General features: G+C 39.2%; 1 protein-coding gene across 1 annotated transcript; it reads right to left on the bottom strand.

Moving 5' to 3' along the window:
• Nucleotides 1-7,363: 7,363 nt before the first annotated feature.
• Nucleotides 7,364-12,904, bottom strand: LOC118217901 (zinc-binding protein A33-like). The gene is made up of 7 exons (XM_035400089.1): nt 12,839-12,904; nt 11,789-12,398; nt 10,516-10,611; nt 10,120-10,350; nt 9,018-9,040; nt 8,547-8,665; nt 7,364-7,954 (listed from the first exon to the last, which is right to left on the bottom strand). The coding sequence occupies exons 2-7, from the start codon at nt 12,194-12,196 to the stop codon at nt 7,398-7,400; spliced, it is 1,434 nt and encodes a 477-aa protein (XP_035255980.1). The 5' UTR covers nt 12,197-12,398; nt 12,839-12,904; the 3' UTR covers nt 7,364-7,397.
• Between the last annotated feature and the right edge of the window lie 9,130 nt (nt 12,905-22,034).

Raw genomic sequence — 22,034 nt, 5'->3', positions numbered from 1 at the left:
CGGCCTGATTTATTGTTGGCAAAACCAACAACGCAACCAGTGATTGGTCATGGCATTTGTTTTGCGCCAATCAATGGTTGTGTTATTCATTTTGCGAGTGCTAAAATGTTTTGCACGTGCTGAAGGTTTCAGTAAGTCAGGCCCATACTGGCTGGCTGAGAGCTGGATTGATGGAGTGAGTTGAACACTCGGCAGAGGGGTGTGATATTGCTGATCAGGCACGGGGGGTGGGGGGGGGGCGTTCAATTAAACACAAACTTTGGAAAAGAAATACACTCACCTGCGTATTTGCTGAAGGGACCTTTCTTGTCAGTAGGCACAAAAAAAACAACTGCAGTGCTCATCTTGTTTCCTTATGTAATTATTCTTGCACTTAAAATTAAAAAGACAAAGCAATAATGAACTGTGTCCTTTTCTTATAGCACACACTCCAAACGCATCATGCATACACATGCTTTCGGCATATGCACACACACACACACACACACACATGCACTCACTGAACACACTCTAAACTGTAGGCAAATAATGTATGATGTAGTTAGTAAGTTGAAAAAGTCATTCTAATTTTGAGCTGAAAGGTTAGTGTGTGCTAAATGGCATTCTCTGGCAGCACATGTGACCAATCCGGTCTCTCGACATGTAAAGAGCTCTGGTCACAGTGAACGTGAGTCGCCCTGAAAACAATGATGTGTTCATTCATTCAGTCAATTGTTGTTACATTACATTCTATTATTTTAATCTTCAGAAAATTAACTGCTGTGTCAATGTTTCCTTTTCTCTGCATGGTTAAAAAAATGCGCTGTAAGGTAACCCTGAAACAAAAAGAGCTGTACCTCTGATTACAGAATCATGGTGACGCACATGTATGTTTTTGTTTGGTTTTGTTTTAAATAGGTTCATTAATTTATCTCCAGGTTTTGTTTACTGTAAATGCATTTCTTCATTGTCATTTTCACCAGTTGTAGTTTAACGCAATGTTTTAGCACACTTATGAGGATTGTTTTGTTTTTAAATAAATTAATGTTGGAGAGACAACAGGGCCTGGCTGTGACTTTCTTCCACTGTATTATTTTTAGGACACCGTGTTGATTTTGTCGGGAAATTCACAGAAGTCTGCCTCTTATCAGACCCCAAAGGAAAACAGGCTGTTTACTGTGCTGACAGGGAGTTAGCAATAGTGACTAGGAGACTGTTCTCAGGTGCCAAACATACAGTTGGGTCAGAATTATGTAAAACGTAGGTTCTTCATAATACAGTGTAATCATGTTTTCTGTTGTCGTAAAGCCGATGTCATGGGGAACAAGTAGGGTGTCTCGGCTGCAAAGGTTAACCCAATGTGGGATTCATTGTTGTACTATTTTGTCTGTGTCTATATATATAAGGAGAGAGGTGCAGGTTCCAAGAGGCTTGGCAGCCCAGTCTCGTACGCATCACGAGTATAGCCAAGTTTTTAAACAAAGCTGGCTGGGGTTGCATAGGCCTACACATTCAAAATGGCTGAAAAATCAATGGAAAGAACACAATCTTCAGATAATAACCCACCAGCTGAAGTGGCCAAAAAAATGGATACCCCCAACAATCAGAAGGCATAGTTCTAACAGCCTAACATCAGTACCGAATGTAACCTCCTCCTTTTCTTGCTTTTACGAAGTTGTGGATAAAAAAAATGTGAAAGTGAGTGTATCTACATACATCATACTTATACTTACTATAGCTCCCTTATTTGTAGCAGTTGATGTCTATCACAGTTTGCCAAGAAATGATCAAATGTGACCACGTGTTGCCACTTTAAAATTAGGTTTGATATGTTGCTCAATATTTCTGTGTTGGATGACATTGCTCACTGTTCCCAGGCTTACACACCCAAGCAAGCCATGCCACTTTGTTTGGAGGTGTAGCGTCATTTATAATTTAACTCCATAATTTGAAGTATGAAAACAAACTGTTGTGACCACCGGTGACCACAGATGTCACTAAATCCATCGAAACCGAAAAATTACGGGTAGACACACAAAAAAGATTTTATGGTATTTTTTACAGTGTATGTCACACCCTAAATGTAAATAATGTTTTCATATTCTTCCAGAATATGTGCCTATATCTATGAGTATATGTCGCAGAGCGCAAACTGCTTCACTGCCCCCTTGAAAACCCACCTTCCCCACCGCGTCTATGAAACCGCTGTGCGAATATCCAGCGGAGCTCACAAACGGTCCCTGTGAAACCCATATCCTCCAGCCCACCAATAGAGCACCCGCACAAAGTATGTGAAAGCAGTGATTAGTACACTTATTCATACAATATAACTGACACAAATGTCATAGAAACACGGCTGATTTGTTATCTCCTCATTAAGATTTAAGATTTATTTAATTTTGAAAGAGCTGTCAATTTATTGTAATTTAATAGATGCAGTTAAGGGGTTTTTGGACCGAAGGTGATTCATTTGCTTTCTGGGCCTTCTCAACACATAAGCATGAAAGAAAACATGCAGTTATCTGCTGTCTCCATTGTCTCTACTGTACTGTATGTCCTGAGAGAGCCTTTAGTGTCAATGTGTGAGTGAACGTTCTCACAGGATGAACTCCAGCAAAGGCGCTGGGTGCTCAGAGATGATAATGTGCCTGAGCTGGCTGCTCTGGAGGGATTTACAGGGTGCAGTAGTGCACCACTGGATGTAGCACTGGGCCTTCCCTGATTATCAAGCAGACAAATCAAATTCATGCAAGAATAGTCTCCAAACTAACACTATCATCTTCCTGAGGGCAATGTAGAGCTTGTGTGTGTGAATGTAAGTCACTGCACACGCTTGTGTGTGTGTATGAGTGTCTATATGGCCACTCGCTGGCATGTGTCTGGGTTTAAGAATTAGTAGATCTGTGTAAATGTATGGAAAATATGATTTCTATTTTATATGTGCAGTGTGAATTTCAGTTTGTATGTTGGAATACAGGTTAGGTGGGATGCATGATACTGTATGATTGTATGAGTGTAGGATGTATAGATGATGTATTGAGGAACAAGCTCACTATATGTGCCAAGTAATACCATTTAGAAGATGTAGGCCATTTCACAAGGCAAGCTGTAAGATTTCCTATTTTATTTATTCATTTATCTTATTGTTTTGCCCTTTAATTTCTGTACTATATAGTACAAAAATTAAAGGGCAAAACAATAAGAACAAAATAATGTTCAAAAAAAGAGTTCATGAAATATTATCCATTTATTGAATCTGTAAAGATCTGGCAGGTTAATAGTCATGCTCAAGTTTTCATCAAACTGAAGAAGAAGCCCAACTGTTTGCTAGGCTGCATGTTGCAATAAGAGCCCTATATTATAAACATGAAAATAAATAATAAATATATATACATATATATATATATATATGCTATATTCCTTACAACAATTTTTTGTTACATAATTTAAATTGTGTAACATGATTTGATGAAAGTGAATGCCATGAAATCTCCTCAAATCAAATTTGTTTAGTGGATTTAGCAAACATCTGTCTCAATACACTTCACAGTAAATCCTGGCCGAAACCACCACAAGAGCAAGTCTAGAGTGATTAATTCAGCCTGAAATAATTGTAATAATTCTATTTGAAGAAAAAAAAGGTACAGACATCATGAATTAAAAACTTAAAAATTATTTTTTAAAGATCACTGGAATGAATGACATGCTAAGCAACAACAACAAAATAGATGGAAGACAATTCACTAATGAAGGACATATTCATGGTGCAAAATTGGTACAATCGTGCCATCTACTGGATGTCATTATGGACATGCACTCTCCTACAGGCAAGGGTAGCTGCAGTAGGTGGCACTGAAATCACAAGGTACTGTATTTCACCCTTCATGCCTAATTCAACAATGAACTGGCTTAATAAATGTTTTATGGTTTTGGACCATTGCATAATTACAGTTCCAATGGTTATGTGAATTTATCATTAATCCAATTGCCCAAGTATTCATAATGAGGGACTATTTCAATAGGAGTACCATCTAGGGTACATATCTGGAGATTGTCATAATCTATTTTTTTATCTGATAAACAGCACTTAGTTTTATCACTATTGAAAACAAGTTTCAGATCTATGAGTGCTGTTGCAAAGCAACAAAAGCAAGCTGTAGATGTTTAACAGTCAGGGGTAGAATTGGAAAATTGGCTGATAATTATTTACATTACGTTTTACCCAACTTCATGGAAGGGCAGCACGAGAGCAATTTTCCAGACTTTTGGGGTAGTGCCAGACATAATAAGAGGGCCAGCAAGTTCTAGACAGGATACAGGTTGTCCTCACCAGTGGTGGGCCTAAGATTTATAACTAGAAGTGCATCTGCAACCTCTTTAGTTGTAAACGGGCAGAGTAAAAGACAAAAGAGTCCTGATCACAAAAGGAAGAGGGCCCCAGCATGTCAGTTGTGAACACATAATAAATGAGGTGACTGTCCGCTGCAAAGTGCTTATTAGAAGCTGTGCATATCTCTTTTTACCAGATACTAAAGTAGTGCCAGACTTGTCATGGACAGGCAATGATGTGGTAGTATATTGCTTGGTAGAATTTATAATCTTCCAGAACATCTGTAGCAGTGAAGAGATGACTACAGGATGCAGTTTCAAAGAAAAAAACACTTCCCAACAAGAAGAGCTTAAAATTAGCAAAAGAACACAAAGATTGGATGGTAGATGATTGGAAAAGAGTATTTTGGGTGGCATCCTGGAGTTGTCTCTTCACTGTTGCAGATGTTTGGCAAGTACTATTCAATGAAGCTACCAGCTGAGGACCTGTGAGGTGTCTATTTCTCAGACTAGAGACTCTGATGTACTTGCCCTCTTGCACAGTTGTGCATCTGGAACTTCCACTCCTCTATCTGTCCTACTTAGATCCAGTTTGCTCTCTTCTTTCAAGACAGTAGTGCACATTAGTGTATGAAATCTTCAGTTTCTTGGCAATCTCAGTGGAATAGCTTACATGTCTCAAAACAACAATTGACTGACAAGTTGTTTCTTTTTTGGCCATTTTTTAAACCAAAATTGAACTTTAGAAATGCCAGTGTACTAGATACTGTAGTAACTGAAAGAAACACGTTGTCCCCTTGCACTATTGTTTATTGTTTACTGTTTACCATTTGCACTATGTTTATGTTATGTTATTGCACTACGTTTATTTTATTTTATTTCATTTTATTTATTTTATTTTATGTTCACTGTTATGCACCACCAGATCAAAACAAATTCCTCGTATGTGTAAACCTAGAGGACGGAGTGTAGCACAGTGGGTAAGGAACTGGGCTTGTAACCGAAAGGTCGCAGGTTCGATTCCCGGGTAAGGACACTGCCGTTGTACCCTTGATCAAGGTACTTAACCTGCATTGCTTCAGTATATATCCAGCTGTATAAATGGATACCATGTAAAATGCTATGTAAAAAGTTGTGTAAGTCGCTCTGGATAAGAGCGTCTGCTAAATGCCTGTAATGTAAACCTACTTGGCAATAAAACCTGATTCTGAAATATATTTTTTAGCTTAATTAAACAGCACAATTGTTTTCAGCTGCGCTTTCTCTCATACCATATTAGCACGAGTATAAATACTTAAGGATGAGGCAACACAGTGTGCTGTCAATACACTGGAGTAATGGCTGCTGAAAATGGGGATTTGCAATCATCTGTAAAGACTGAATTAAAAAACTGTTCTTTCAAACAATATTTTTAAAATATATATTATCAATCTCTTGGCTGTATTTTGTGACCAATTTAATGCTACCTTGGTGAATAATATCACTTCTATAAAAGTTATGAAAACATAAACATTTCTCTGTGATTCCAAACTTTTGAACAGTAGCATACATCCATCCATTTTCTATACCCGCTTATCCTGGGAAGGGTCACGGGGGGTTCTGGAGCCTATCCCAGCATGCATTGCGCGAGAGGCTGGAATAAACCCTGGACAGGTTATCAATCTATCGCAGGGCAAACACACCATTCACACACACCATTCATGCACTCATACCTATGGGAAATTTAGAGTCTCCAAAATAGGTCTACCTGCATGACTTTGGACAGTGGGTGGAAACCCACACAGACAAGGGGGGAACATACAAACTCCACACAGTAACATAAAATAATTATGTTGTTTTTACACATTGGAATCCTTTTTTGTGATTTAAATTCTCTAACACGATATGATGAAAGAGAATGCTATCAAATCCACATTTGTCACAATGAACTCCACAGTAAACCCTGGCCTAAACCCCCACAACATCAAACCTAGAGAGAAGGTGGCAAAGAAAAACTCCCTGAGTGGGACACATAGTGATGCTATGAGAGATACGATCAGAGAAAGCTTTGTGATTACTTATTAATGCCAATAATTTAATTATGCTTTATTATTGTAATAATTTGCATGTGATAATTATCAATCAAGGAAGAGGGATGAACAGAGTTTTAGAACAACAGCAGGTTTGCAGGTGAGGCTACTGATGGCTCAGATGTAAATCTTACAGCATGGAGCTGACAGGGTGGATTGCAATTGCTCATGATACCCCCATTTCAAGTTTGTACATAACCTTAAAAACCCAACTAGACAGGAAAGACATCAATCCGATATTTGATTGACATCAATCATGCCTTTGATTTAGCCACAAGAATGCATCTGTTTTATGCATAAACATATGAAATAAAGTTTTGTCTAATGATTCAGATCAAAGGAAAACCAAAAAGATATTGCTTGCCTGTACTTAAAACAAATGCATGTTCAGTTCATAAAATAATAATGAAGAAAAAATTATTACAATTGTGAAATTGTACAATTGTACAAAAGTGAATTTCCCCTATAGTACCCTATCTGTGTGAAGAAATTTGGTCCTTTGTAAAGTAAAATGTATAGTTCCAAAGTTTAGATCAATAACATTTTATATTAAGAACAAAAATAGTCTCTGTTACTGCAGGAAACATACTGGTCAAAGCAAGGCTGGTCAATTACAACAGAGTGCTGTTCAAGCACCAGCTTTATACCCTCTACCAGAAAAAAATGTACCGACAAGGTAACCAAATGGTTATTGTTACATCTGTATGCATGCCTGCTCTCTTCTGATAGGCTATTAAAACACCCCACTTTATACTTCCATGTCTCCGGTAGCTCCATCCTAAATCATCATTCATGCATACTGAGGCCTATCACATTGACCAAATGTGATAGGCCTCTGTGCGTGTGCCTCCCATTTGGTTCTGGTAGGCCATCGACCAGCCCCCTTTGATCAGTTCACATGTCTAGTCTGCCCCAGATTAAGTCAATAACCAGGCATGCTGAGGCAGATTAGAAACAACCAAAATTCCTACACCTCTTCTTAGTTCAAAAAAAAAAAAAAAATGAAAGAAAAGAAAATGCTCACTGGGATGACATCACTGTTACGGAAACTTTAACTGGGCATATTTGCAGAGGTCCTTCGTTCCTACCATCATTGTTCACACAGGGAGAGAAGAATGCGAACACTCTCTCAGTAAATGTGTCTTTAAAAGTGTAAATGAGTGACATGTCACTGGAGTCGAAGAAGGACACCTTCCCCCTGTCATAGTCCAGCTGCACTCTGATGCTCTGGGGCTTCCTCTTCAGTGTGAGGGCAGCAACTCCAAATGCACTGTACTTATCACCATTCCTCAGCGCTAAGACCCAGAATCCATCCTCTGGGCAGCATGTTATATCACCCTTCCTACTGATGGACTCTTTCACCACTCCTATATCCCACTCAGGTTTATTCCCCACCTTCACCTCCCAGCTGTGTGTCCCTGAAGTAAAGCCCTCAGATCCCAGCACATTCACACACCTGCTAAACCTCTCTGGGTTGTCAGGATATTTCTGGTCTGTACCTGTGTGTCTCACAGTGGTCAGATCATCAGAGAGAGAGAGAGTGGCACGTGCAGTATTGGGGTCCAGCACCACAGGAGCTGAAATATCAAGCAGAAAGATATTTAAAAGGCTGTGAGAAGAGGCACATTTCAAACACTCTATTCAGATTTGGTCACATACACGAGAGTGTATATCATTGCTATGGATTCGAATACACAGTAGTTAAAGTGATTTACGCTTTAAATACTATACCTGTTTGCATCATGAAAATGAATAAATGAACACATATCATAGCAAATTCAATGCACACAATTCACACAGCTGATAATTCCCAATATGAATTAGGCCTTATAGGGAAGGGCTTGAAGGTAGAGCTGAGGGAGGGGTGGGAGGGGGTGGCATGTTTTTTAAATATTTTTTAATCTTTTCTCCAAACTTACAAACTACAGTTTTAATTTGGTTTTAAACAGTGCACTAATTCACTAATGTTAACTAATGCTTGCTTGTTTTCTGATATTAAATTGAGAGCAGTACAATGCAGCCCCAGGATCTTCCTAAACTTGAAGGGAACTGACACTGGGTGACTCTGTACTGTTTATCTTTCACACCATACAGCTCGGTTTTTGAGTTTGATGTTTTCATTAAATGTTCACAAATAATGTGATTTCGACTTTTGCCCCAGATACTCACTGTACTGCACCATCTCCAGCATCTTCTCCCAGACTCTGAACTTCAGGTTGCCCAGGTGTTTGGCCACATCTATCAGTGCCCCTGAGAGCAGCTCTTGATCCTGCAGTGTGCACTGGGCTCTGTAATGACAAGCAGGAGTCACTCAAGATTTAAATGGTAAATGGACTGTATTTATATAGCGCTTTTATCCAAAGCGCTTTACAAATGATGCCTCTCATTCACGCATTCACACACACACACTCACACGCCAACGGTGAAAGGCCGCCATGAAAGGTACCAACCAGCTCGTTGGGAGCAATTAGGGGTTAGGTGTCTTGCTCAGGGACATGTCGACACACCCAGGGCAGGGGATCAAACTGGCAACCCTCCGACTGCCAAACAACCGCTCTTACCTCCTGAGTTATGTCGCCCCAGATTTAGGGTTTGAAGAGACTTAAACAGACACTAGAAAATAGGTCAGAGTCTACATACCTTTCCTTGATGTTCTTGTAGCTCTGAAAAACACATAACAGCACAATTGTGATAAGATGTATACATGTATAAACATACTCAGTAGAGACCATTATGAGAGACAAGTTATAATAAGTGAAAAACAAGAGTGTGGTAAACACGCCTGCCACAGGCCACCAAAGTGGCTTTCCTTGGGGCCCTCCAGCACAGAGACACAGGGAGATGATGTTCCAACAGTCCAGATTTATTTTCACGAGGGTTTGGCAAGATGGTAACAGCCAAAGTGAGCAGATGTAACCCAGTCATGACCGAAGCTCCCTGGTGTGGGTGGGGATGGCAGATTTAACCTGTGTGCACCGATTACCTCACTACGCACAGGTGCAGCCACTCCTGTTCCTGGGTCCAATTAGCCTGGCCAATTATCTAATTCTTAACCAATTATCCAATTGGCCAGGTCTAATTAGCTTGACCCAGGGCAGGTGTGGCTGCTTAAACCAGCCATCCCCACACCACAAAGAGCAATGCAAATAAAAGTGATGTAATTTTAACAGTAAGCACATATGAATGAAGGTACTGTAATGTACAGGTAACTGTCAAAATAAAGGAAACGCTTGAATAAATGAAGGATGCAAAGAATATTGAAAGCAGGAGCTTCCACACAGGTGTGACTCCTGAGATAATTAAGCAATGAACATCCCAGCATGCTCACTGTTGTGTATAAATATGCTGGGCAGGTTTTGTTGACCATTAATTTTGCTACCATGTGGCTGGAAGATTGCTCATCAACTCTGAATCAAATGACTGCAAATCTAGAGAGTGAACAGGCAGTTTCATCCGTCTTGCAGCAGGAATTCAGGAAAATGAGGCCTTCTGTAAATTATACAGGACATGTCCTACTCTGCAGTCGTGATGTTTTCTATTGACTTTCTGGTGACATCAGTTTTTCACAAAATTCAAAAATATATAAACAAAATATGTGATGAGCTGATGAATCTCTATGAACACCTGCACACTGAGTTTGACACTGTCACAGTAGGCTATTGGTGCAGAGTAAGGGAACACAGCCAAATATTGTGAAGAACCACAAACCAGCATACTGAATTACAGTAAATCAAGCTCTTACCTGTAAAAAGAAGGTGTCTTCAGTGTCCATGGCCTTCTCTATAGCTGTGATTTTGTCTGTAAGAGTGGAGATGTGTCCTGTGATGTTTTCTATCTTCTCCTTCATTATCCGACTCTTCTGCTCCTCTTCCTCCCTCAGAGCAGCTAGTCTGGCCTCCTCTTCCTCTCGCAGGAACTGGTGGAGCTTCTCAAACTCTGCCTTTATCTGCCTCTCTGTGTGCTGGGCCTGACTCTGCAATTCAAACACACTATTTTAAACTTGAATAGTGTAACTATTTTTCATTATTTAAGTGTGGCAGTCAGTGTGTTTGTTATGCCTGTCAAAACGAACATAAAACAAAAACAATTCTTTTGTATTTTTGTGTACCTAAACAGTATTCGTAATTTCTTTCCTTACCTTGATGTGTTCAGCTGTTTTCTTACATTCTTGATCAGCCTCAGTAAACCTCTTCAGTTTTTCTTTAATAAGATCAAGTGCAGGGTTGAGTTCCTCCTGGAGTTAAATGAATCAGTTATCACTTCCAGAAAGACACAAATGGCACAGTGATACCCCTGCTGCAATACAAGTGAAGGTCAGTACAGCTTATTAAGAACATGGGAGAAGTAGTCAGGAAAATATCCCTGCTACAAATTAAGTAAAGATTAGTGAAACATACAGTACTTGTAACACAGCATAACATTTTATTACATTACAGGCATTTAGCAGACGCTCTTATCCAGAGCGACTTACACAACTTTTACATAACATTTTTACATTGTATCCATTTATACAGCTGGATATATACTGAAGCAATGCAGGTTAAGTACCTTGCTCAAGGGTACAACGGCAGTGTCCTTACCCGGGAATCGAACCTGCGACCTTTCGGTTACAAGTCTAGTTCCTTACCCACTGTGCTACACTCCGTCCTCTCATTTTATGCGATGCATTTTCAAAACAATTAAACCAGTCAAATTGTACAGCATATAAGATTTTAAAAATAGGCTAACTTTTGCTGGGTTGTAATTTCATATATTTTATAGTAGACTGTAAGAAATGTTAAAGTGCTTATAAAATTGATTTGACATATTGGTACAATAATTTTTTGCGCAAATGTATAGCTCTTGTCTCCACCAGTCATTGTGGATTTCTTTACTTCCTGGTTGTTGCTCAGTTCTCTCCCCAAGCAAATAACGGAGTATTTCGCAGCAGTTTTATTAGGTTGTGACCTTTATTATATTAAAGGTCATGTGTGATATCTCCATTTGTCCTGTCAGTACTTCTAATTTGACATATCATTGCTATATATTTCTAAAATGGCTCTGCATATTTCAGTTTTCATGTTTGGAGCCATATTCTCTGTAAAAGGCCCCCAAGCACAATTGTCAATCAAGATTAACCATGCTTGCATTTTATTTATAAAGCCCTACACTGAAAGTCTAATATACATGATGTTTTAACGGTTGTAAACACACTTTCAGATACAGTGCTGCCTTTTCCTGCTTTTGCCTGATCTGCAGGTTTGTTCCTGTATCTGCCTTTGCGAGTGGAAGTGGAGGCCAGACTGACTGTATTTACAAGACCTCATACCACAGCCGTCCGTTAGAACTGAATGTTTTACACACAGAGACATTTTACACATATTTATTTGTGTCTTGAAAATATTAAACACATTATATTGAAAATGGAATACCTTCAGCTCCAGTACGGCCTCTTCCACTGGACAGACCAGGTGGTTTCTGTGTTTTTTTGAAGTCTGACAGACAACACAAAGAGGCTCTTTGTCATGTTCACAGAAGAATAGAAGTTTCTCCCCATGAAGACTGCAGCGAGCATCACTCTTGTCGGTAGTTTCTCTCTCAGTCTTCTGCTTTAAATAAGACTCCACGATGCTTCTTAAGGCCAGGTTTGCCGGAGGATCATCCATAGAGGCCTTTCTCCTGCAGATGGGACACTCTCGAGAGCTCTTCTCTTCCCAGTACTGCTTCAGACACACTCCACAGAAGCTGTGGCTGCATTTCAGGATAATAGGCTCTTTAAAAATATCGCAACATACAGAACAACAGAGCTCGTCCTCAGGAACCAAAGCTTTAGCCTCCATTTTACAGACTCCGTCCTCTCAGATACTTTCACTTTTAGTTTTGCTGAACTTTAGACAGAACACACCCCATGTCGTTCAAAACTGGAACAAACTGGCTGATCAGGCGTGTTGTCTTCAGTCTTCATGCCCATATACTGAGATGATAATGTGCCTGAACTGACTGCTCTTGAGGGATTTACAAGGTGCAGACAGTAGTGTCCCCCTGGATTAAATAAAAATGCCCAGTCAAATTATATTTATATAGCACATTCACTCGGGAACATTTAATTTGCTTGTTTCAAGACATTTGAAAGGGGGGAGTAGGCTAGTTAGATTCTTATGAACATGAAGCTAATGAGCTTAAAACTGGGAAAATACATTGTCAGCTTCACTTAACAAACATCTTAAAGTTATGACAGAAGCCTTAGAAAGCAAATAACATCACAGGGGAACCATTGAAAAATGTACAACATTGGTAAACTGAATGGCTAGCTGCCATTAACCCGTAGGCCTATGTGTTTGTGACCGGAGGTAAAATAGCCCCCTTCACACGAGTGGGGAAAGTTTATCTACTTTTACAACAATCAAAAAGAACAGAATACTGGAAAATCACACCGTTTAAATCACACTGTAATTATCTTGAACACATATATGTGTACTTACTAACTGGAATGAGCAGGGAATCAAAGAGATGGACAAAAGCTAGCTAGGCCATTTTTTATCTCACTTCTACTGGCCTGAAAAGGCAAGAGCTGGCCATCATGTCTACCCATCTCACAAGGAGAAAATGCCTTCTTGCCCTCTAGTGGTGAAATATGGAATAACCTTTCTTTTTGAACAGCATTAATTCAACGCAGTATGGGCTGGGAAAAATGGTTCTTAAACAGAAAAAGACACATTTGATATTATAAATGTGACCACTCATTTGTGTGATTCACAATGGTCAGCTGCGACTATATGGCCATGTATTTGGGGGAGTGAAGGCTTACATAAAAGGTGTGCACCATTATCTTTCTTTTCCATTCTACTTTCTGCCAGCTGATCATCATTAAGTTATAATTTAGGACTCTAATCAGATTTATGAACCTGCTTTAAGCAGAGCTGCAAGGTTTTGGATATTTTTTATGACAATTATAGGTGATGTACGACACCAGTCATTAAAAATCCAACAAAACATGTTCAAAGAAAATGAGTTTTCCCAAAATTATCCTAAATGGAATTACCCAGCAGCCACATTCTTTGGTGTGTCTTTATGAATTTAGATTAATGGTTTCACTGCAGCTCCTGGCTGTTTCTTACATGTTGTAAGATTAGGGATTCAAGCCTTAAGTAGGCTACAAAATGCTAGGTTTGAGAATCTGATTTGTATCATGGCTCCAGATTAACATTTAGAGCTTGGCTATTCTGGCACTGTTGCTCATCCTGGTGTAAATTCCAGCTTGGTTCCAGCCTAATTTTAAGCTGGTCCAGCTGGTCTGAATCTGGTCCAGCTGGAGTGAAGCTGATTTAGAGATGCTCAAGATAACAACAAGCTGGTTGATATAGCGGTCAAGTAACTAATGGATGTGCTTATGTCTCTTTCATTGTAAGTCACTGTAGAAAAGCATCTGCTAAATGAATATAATATAAAGTGCATATGAGTGCTGTCCAGAAACAATAGCTCACTGCAATGATGCAGGCCATTGTCCATGGTCTGTGACAAATAACGTATTGTACAAATTAACATTTTAAAATTTACTTCACTCATCAGTAATTGATGGAAATAATTCTGCAATTGAACAATGACATTATAATGACAAGGTAATGTCATTTAAATTCATAATTAGACATGCACATCCCTCTTTAACTCTTGTGTTGTCTTCATATTATGCATGCACTTTGTGTTCATAGGGTCAGAAATCACCCACTCTCAATGGATCCTCTGTAATAAAGTCTCTTCATTGAATTTTAAACTCTAAATAAAAAGTTTTCAGAGAAGCAACATGCAGCTCATCAATAAATCAATGAATATCTTTACAGTCCTGAGAGACTGTATTTTTTCAGTTTACACCACTCGTTTTTACTACATAACACACATAATTGTTTTCTTTTGCTATAATAGATGTGGGGCATTTAACTTTCACGATTTCATAACTTCATAGTTAAAACAATCATTCATTACAATCGTAAATTTTTGTACCCTGATGGTACAAATTCTATTACAAAAAATACAAATTTTGTAAAATATTAAAAAAGGGCCATGTTTAACTTTCTTCTGGTAGGGTTAGTCCAGGGAAAGTAATCAAAGTTCATACTAAAAAAATAAATCTATTTCTGGGGTTTTAACTGCCGTTAAGTTGAGGATAGAGCATTTTTGACCCTGAAGACAAAATGAGGGTAGGGTATTTTATATGAAGTCAAAAGGATAAATAAATAAATAAATAAATAAATAAATAAATAAATAAATAAAAACATGCTGTTGAACCATCTGGTAGTTACACAACATTCCTTGAATGACAGTGCTTTATTATCATTGTTTTGTGAGTAAAAAGCATGGAAAAATGATGTAGGTGAATTATGTGTCCCCAAAGGGCATGACAGTAGCATGGTTGGGGTTCAGTCCGGATGGTAGGAAGCATCACATCAAGCTCTTGTGTGCGTGTTTGTGTGTGTGTGCGTGTGTGCATGTATTTGTTCATGTTTATGCACCTGAGAAGGAAAATATCAGTGTTGGATGTGTCTGTCCATGCCTTCTTTGTCATCATTTCGATGACGACACACCCCAGGCTCCACATATCTGCTATGACTTTCTGTAGTGAGGAAAACTTCCTCATGCAGCCATAAACCAAATGAAGTTATATCATCAAGTACTTTCATAAAATGGGCTATACAATGACAGAAACCTTATTTATGCGTGTAGCCTTATCTTTAATAGGAAAATCATGTTAAAAATTTTTTTTTTTTAATGGTCACTGGAATAAATGATGCACTAAGCAAGTAAATTAACAACCACTGGCTGGACTGCAGTGCACATATGAAGGAAAATTCATGGTGCAAAAGTGGTAGAGTGGCGCCACCTGCTGGATAAAGTGCAGTGGTCATTTCTCACTCTCCTCCTGGCAAGGGTATCTGTTGTAGGTGATACTGAAATCAAAGGGCCTTGTGTTATTCTACAGTGGCTTGACACACTGTAAGTAAGTACGTAAATTTTATTTATAAAGCACATTTAAAACAACTGGCGTTAACCAAAGTGCTGTACACAAATACAACGTAAATAAATAAAAAGAATAAAAATAATAAAAATTAGCAGGTCAACATTCTACAACTGGCTTGAGTTATTTTTTATGGTTCGGGACATGGTAGATGTGCATCCAAGCAACATTTTTAATGTACAATTTAAGGAACGTCTGCATATTAACAGACAGACTTAAAATCCAGTGTCCTTCAGAAGAGACTGGAATGCAACTATTTTAGTCCTGGTGGATTGTACACACTATAAGGACAGCATGGTTGTTAGATTTTGCAGAGTGGCCTACTAAACTTTGCAGAGTTTACACAAGTACAACAAATTAGGCAGACACTTCGCTTTGCTAATGAACTGTATCTGATCATGTTTAATATCCCATAATAAAACGGTGAAAAGACATGCAGCAATTTTGCCACTTGAAAAAAGTAATAATAATGAAGGTGTTATGGGAAGCAGTACAGGTGGACCCAAACGCAAGACGCAGACACAGACAATACAGGGAGAAACAAGACGTGATTTATTTTTCCAGGTACAGAAAACCAGGCTGAGAACCAGAGGGACAAGGCCGGTGTGGGTTGAGTGATGAACGGAAGCAGGCACAGGGCTGGACAGCGGCAGGGAGCAGGCACAGGGCTGGATAGCGACAGGGAGCAGGCACAGGGCTGGATAGCGACAGGGAGCAGGCACAGGGCTGGACAGCGACAGGGAGCAGGCACAGGGCTGGACAGCGGCAGGGAGCAGGCACAGGGCTGGACAGCGACAGGGAGCAGGCACAGGGCTGGATAGCGACAGGGAGCAGGCAAAGGGCTGGACAGCGACAGGGAGCAGGCACAGGGCTGGATAGCGACAGGGAGCAGGAATTTTTTGTATTTTTAATACTGATTTGAAAAAAAATACATTAATTTGATTAATGTTTTAGTGAACCACAACAGAAGAATAATGGACAAAATCTGAAAATATTGGGAGAAATATCAGGTTTTTTAATATATTTTCCTTTATATGTATTTCCTTGTAGAAGAACAACCATTGTGCAAAATCACACTGACTTAAAAAAAAAAGCAAATTAAGTGTATTTGTATTCATTATTGTGTTAACCATAAAATTTAATTACTGCCAATAACTGTAATTGCACAGGCCCCTGACATTTAAAAAAGGTTAATTACATGTGAAGTAATATGAAATTTTATGGTATATTGCTTGTAATTATACATATTTTTTACAGTGTATGTTGAACCCTAAATATGGATAAGTTGTTCACATTTCTTTCTAAATATGGCTCAAAAGTTCTGACCAACTGATTTCCCACCACATACAACTCTCAAAGCCCATCAGTACCGAACCTGCACACAGTAAGAAAAAGCAGTGATTGCAATATTCATATAATTATTCATATAATTCAGACAGACACAAATTTTTAGTGACATGGCTGATTTGTTTGCGATTCCTCAGGATTAATTTAATTACATAAAGCACTCAATTCATTGTGATTTAATAGATGCTGTTAAGGGGTGTTTGCACTGAAGGTGCCTCATTACATTTCTGAGCCTTTTCCACACACACATGAAAGAAAAAGTACAGTTATCTGCTGTTTCCATTATCTCTACTGTACTGTATGTCCTGAGAGAGCCTTTAGTGTCAATGTGTGAGTGAACGTCCTCACAGGATGAACTCCAGCAAAGGCACTGGGTGCACAGAGATGACAATGTGTCTGAGCTGGCTGCTCTGGAGGGATTTACAGGGTGCAGTAGTGCACCACTGGATGTAGCACTGGGCCTTGAGTAATTTTAAAGTGATCATTACTGCCACCCTATTCCGGTTGGTATTCCCTAACTATCAAGCAAATAATTAAAAGTCATGCCAGAATTTAGGGAATAACCTCCAAACTGATACCGTCATCTTCCTGTGGGAGATATAGAGCTTGTGTATGTGAATTTATGTGGCCACACAGGTCTGTGTGCGTGTGTGTGTGTGTGTGTGTGTGTGTTTGAGTATGTGTGTGTATATCAGTATGTTCATGCTTGCGTGTGTGGGTATACAGATTAGTAGATGTGTGTAAATGTGTGGAAAATATGAATTATAGATTACATGTGCAGTATGATTTGTAGTTTGAGTGTTGTAATACAGATTAGGTGGGGTGCATGATATGTTTGCGCTAAATGTAAGATGTATTGATGATGGATGAGAAACAAGTTAATTATATGAACCAAGTAATACCATTTGGACGATATATGACATTTCACAAGGAAAGTTTTACGGTAATTATTATTTTATTATTATCAGAGACAGCTTTGTGATTACTTGCCAATGCCAATTATTGTTGATTATCCTAATAATTGTCAAGTAAAAGGAAAGAAAAGAGTTTGAGACCAATGGCTGGGTAGCAGGTCAAGCTACTGAACAGGGCTGGCCCTAGGATTTTGGTGGCCCTAAGCAAACCTGTCCGAGCCGGGGGGGTGGGGAGGGGGTGCTGTTGGATTTTGTCGAGCCGGGGGGGGGGGGGGGGGTTGCTTTGTAAAATCCTTCTTACGTTGCATTGTTATGAAATATTCGGTTGCCATTCCGTTTAAAAATGGTAAAATGGACTGCTCCGTAATCATCACCATTCCACAGCATTGTGGCCCAGAATCCACTTTCTGGTCTGTATGTTAGACTCCCCTTCCTACTGATGGACGCTTTCACCACTGCTATATCTCACTTGTTCCCAACCTCCACCTCCCAGCTGTGTTTCCCCGAGGTAAACCCTTCAGATCCCATCACATTCGTACAGTAGCTAAACCTCTCTGTGTTGGCAAGATATTTCTGGTCTGTACCTGTGTCTCTCACAATGGTCAGATCATCAGAGAGAGAAAGGTAGATATGTACGGTATTGGGATCCAGCATCACAGGAGCTGAAATATCAATAAGAACAATACTTAAAATTAAAATGCTCTATTCAGATCAGGTCACATACACAGGAAATTGTATATAATAGATATGGATTCTTATATGCTGTAGTTTACTGATTTATGCTTCAAAAAAAAAAAAAAAAACCTATTCACATTATGAAATTTAATAAATTAACACATATCAGCAAAATTAAATGTGCACTATTCACACATCTAATAAACCATATTATGAATTAGGTTGCATATGTCATATCAATTCTGTTTACTTGTGTTCTGATATTAAATTTAGAGCAGTGTGGTGCAGCCCATAGCATCTTCCTGAAAATGGAGGGAACTGAGACAGGGTGACTCTTTACTGTTAATCTTTAGCACCATTTCAATATACAGCTTGTTTCTTCAGATTCAGGTGTTCAATAATTTTTTTTCAAAAAACACAATTTCACCACCTGACCCAGATACTCACTGTACTGCACCACCCCCAGCATCTTCTCCCAGACTCTGAACTTCAGGTTGCCCAGGTGTTTGGCCACATCTATCAGTGCCCCTGAGAGCAGCTCTGGATCCTGCAGTGTGCACTGGGCTCTGTAATGACAAGCAGGAGTGACTCTGGACTTTGAAGTTTCAGGTGACTTAAACAGACAAGACAAAATGAGATGAGTTTGCATACCTTGTATTGATGTTCTTGTAGCTCTGAAAAACACATAGTAAGATGTATGCATGAATAAATGTATTCAGTACAGACCATTAAGAGAGACCTGTGACAATACGTGAGAAAGACTGTAATGTACAGGTAACTGCAAAAATAAAGGATACAAAGGATATTGAATGTGTTACAGGTCTGACATGGAATAAACCCACCACTGTATCACATTTAATTATTTTATTAACTCTGAAAACAGAAGGAGAATGGGCATCTATGCACAGGATTACCACACCATTTCCAGATAGCATTAACAGAAGATAATCTCTGATTTAATCTATATCACAGTGTCACAAAAATAAAGAAAACACTTTACCCTTTACGGTTCAGTTACCTTGTGCCTGTTTCAATTACCAAAATAAACATATTTCCTTACAGTTATCTTCCACAGAGTATCAATTCCATATATCAGTATCACATTTCACAATTCCAAAAAGACCATCAATCTCACACAGTCACTAAAACAAATTAACAAAGATTTTTAGGCTTATTAATCTCTATAGCTCTAAATTTAACTGAATACGCCCACCTAGTGGAAAAACAATTATTTGCACTCCACTAGCCATAATGAACGAACCTCATTTCCCCCACGAAACTGGGTAATTCAGTTCCGTGCATTTTCCCCGTACCGATCTTTCACGAACTTTCCATTTCTTTTCAAGGTTTTATATGATTCTGTCATATTACCCCGGCTACCGATAAGTATCACTACCTTGAGATATTATCTAAGCGGCCCATATTTCCCCAAACCATATGCCCCTGAGTTTAAGCTAACTGTTTCACATGTCCCTTTTAATAACAGATCCGTGCATTTTAATGCATTAAGTTGCTGAGTATTAGCTCAGCTATCGATATTCCCACATTCCCTTTCCGAGTTAGTGCTGGGAATTATTGTTTCAGATTCGTTTTCGCTCAGGCAGGATGTACTAATAGATTACCACTACACATTAACCTATTGCAGGAGTAAATATCACATTACCTGAAAACAGAAGGAGAATGGACATATATGCACAGGATTACCACACCATTTCCAGATAGCATTAACAGAAGATAATCTCTGATTTAACTATCACAGTGTAGAGCCCTGCAGTTAGTAGTGCCCCTTTACTACTGGGAGGTGGATATGCCCTCTCCATTAACAAACTGAATATTACTCTGTATACTGTCTTCAGTTCAGGGTGTAACAAATGCATGCTCTCAGTTGTCTATAAAAATCCAGGGCAAGCCCAGCTGGCCATTATTTTGACTACTATGGCTAGAAGAGATCTCAGTGACTTCAAAAATATGGTCAGCTGTAGTTAGGGTTCAGCATCATTGGTAAGAATGGTCAATGACAGGACTGTGGAGCACATACTTCCTGAATGTGATGTCCGTGCCATGCTTTCAGATGTAAGGCAAAACAGACTAATCTAGAGCGTGAACATGCAGCTTAATCAGTTTGTCTTGGACTTTGTGGCAGTTACCTGTCTGTTGTGTACAATGTCATTACTACTATATTGGACAGAATATAGTTCAGAAACTTCTTCAGTGTTACTTTAATAAGATTAAGTGTCAGCCTGAGTTTCTCCTGGAGTGATATGAAACAATTATCACTTACAGAAAGACACAAATGGTACAGTAATCTCCAATGGAAGAGAAGGTCAATATCTCTTGTTAAGTTCATTGGAAATGTAGTAGGGGAAATTTTAATATCCATCCATCCATCCATCCATCCATCCATCATCTATACCCGCTTATCCTGAACTGGGTCGCTTGTGCATTGGGTGAGAGGCAGGAATACACCTTGGACAGGCCGCCAATCTACCGCAGGGCACACACACCATTCACTCACACACTCATACCGACGGGCAATTTAGAGTCTCCAATTAGCCTACCTGCATGTCTTTGGACTGTGGGAGGAAACCGGAGTACCTGGATGAAACCCACATGGACACGAGGAGAACTCCCCACAGAAAGGCTCCAAGCCAAGATTCAAACCCACAACCTTTTTGCTGTGAGGTGACAGTGCTACCCACTGCACCACCGTGCCACACACATTTTATTATGATTATGTTATTATATGTATAATTTATATCAGACGTTAAGAAATGTTAATGCATTGAAAAAATATATTTGACTTATTGGAACAAGATTTTCTTGTAGGTATATGTAGCTCTTGCATCCACGGGCAAGAGTTAACCATGCCTACATTTTATTTATAGTGCATTGTGCTGAAAATGTAAAATGCCTAATGTTTTGTTGATTGAAAACAAGGCTTTCTGATTTAGTGCTGCCTCTTCCCCTGAATGTATTTACAAGCCCTCATATCACAGTTACCTGTCAGAACTGAATGTTTTACACACAAAGATTTTGCTCATATTTTATTTTGGCTTGAGAATATGAAAAAGTTGACTTAAAATAGAATATCTTCAGCTCCAGTGCAGTCTCTTCCACTGGACAGACCGGGTGGTTTCTGTGTTTTTTTAAGAAGAAAGAGAGCACTGGTGATCTCAGTAATTGCAAAGGACACGGTAGACCAAGGATGACCTCTACAGTTGATGACTGAAGAATTTTTTTTTCCAGGAGCTGAAACTGTGGGAGATGCAGAAAGTACAGCTCCCTCATCTGTCCTGTAGCTCACCACCATCTGAAGACCACAGAGATGAGAACTCAATGGCACTTTTTAATGTAACATTAGGCCTGGGGTATATTTGAGATGTCTGCCTTATATCAATACATTACATACTTCTCCTGAAACAGGGAGTTTATTGAACAGCAAGAACTGATCAGTGTGTTACAAACAACCAGTGGTACAGCAACCAGTGTCCCAACATTCCATATTACTCAAACTGCAGGGCAGAGCAGGTGACCTTTCAATTGCAGTGTGCTGCAGTCATACACTTTCTTTGTTTACTGAAAAATCATGCAACCCTTTTGAAATTACTTGTATCACATAATTAATTTTGCATGGAAATGTTTGCCAGAGCCCACACAAATGTGTACACATGCATACATACAAACAAAGGCACACACTTAAATACAGCAGCCCATAGGAGGCACAAAAGGGGA

The sequence above is a fragment of the Anguilla anguilla genome, chromosome 2 (assembly GCF_013347855.1).
Source record: "Anguilla anguilla isolate fAngAng1 chromosome 2, fAngAng1.pri, whole genome shotgun sequence".
NCBI classification, from domain to species: Eukaryota; Metazoa; Chordata; class Actinopteri; order Anguilliformes; family Anguillidae; genus Anguilla; species Anguilla anguilla.
Note: the sequence above shows the minus strand (reverse complement) of the source record. Positions and strands in the feature narration are given on the sequence as shown.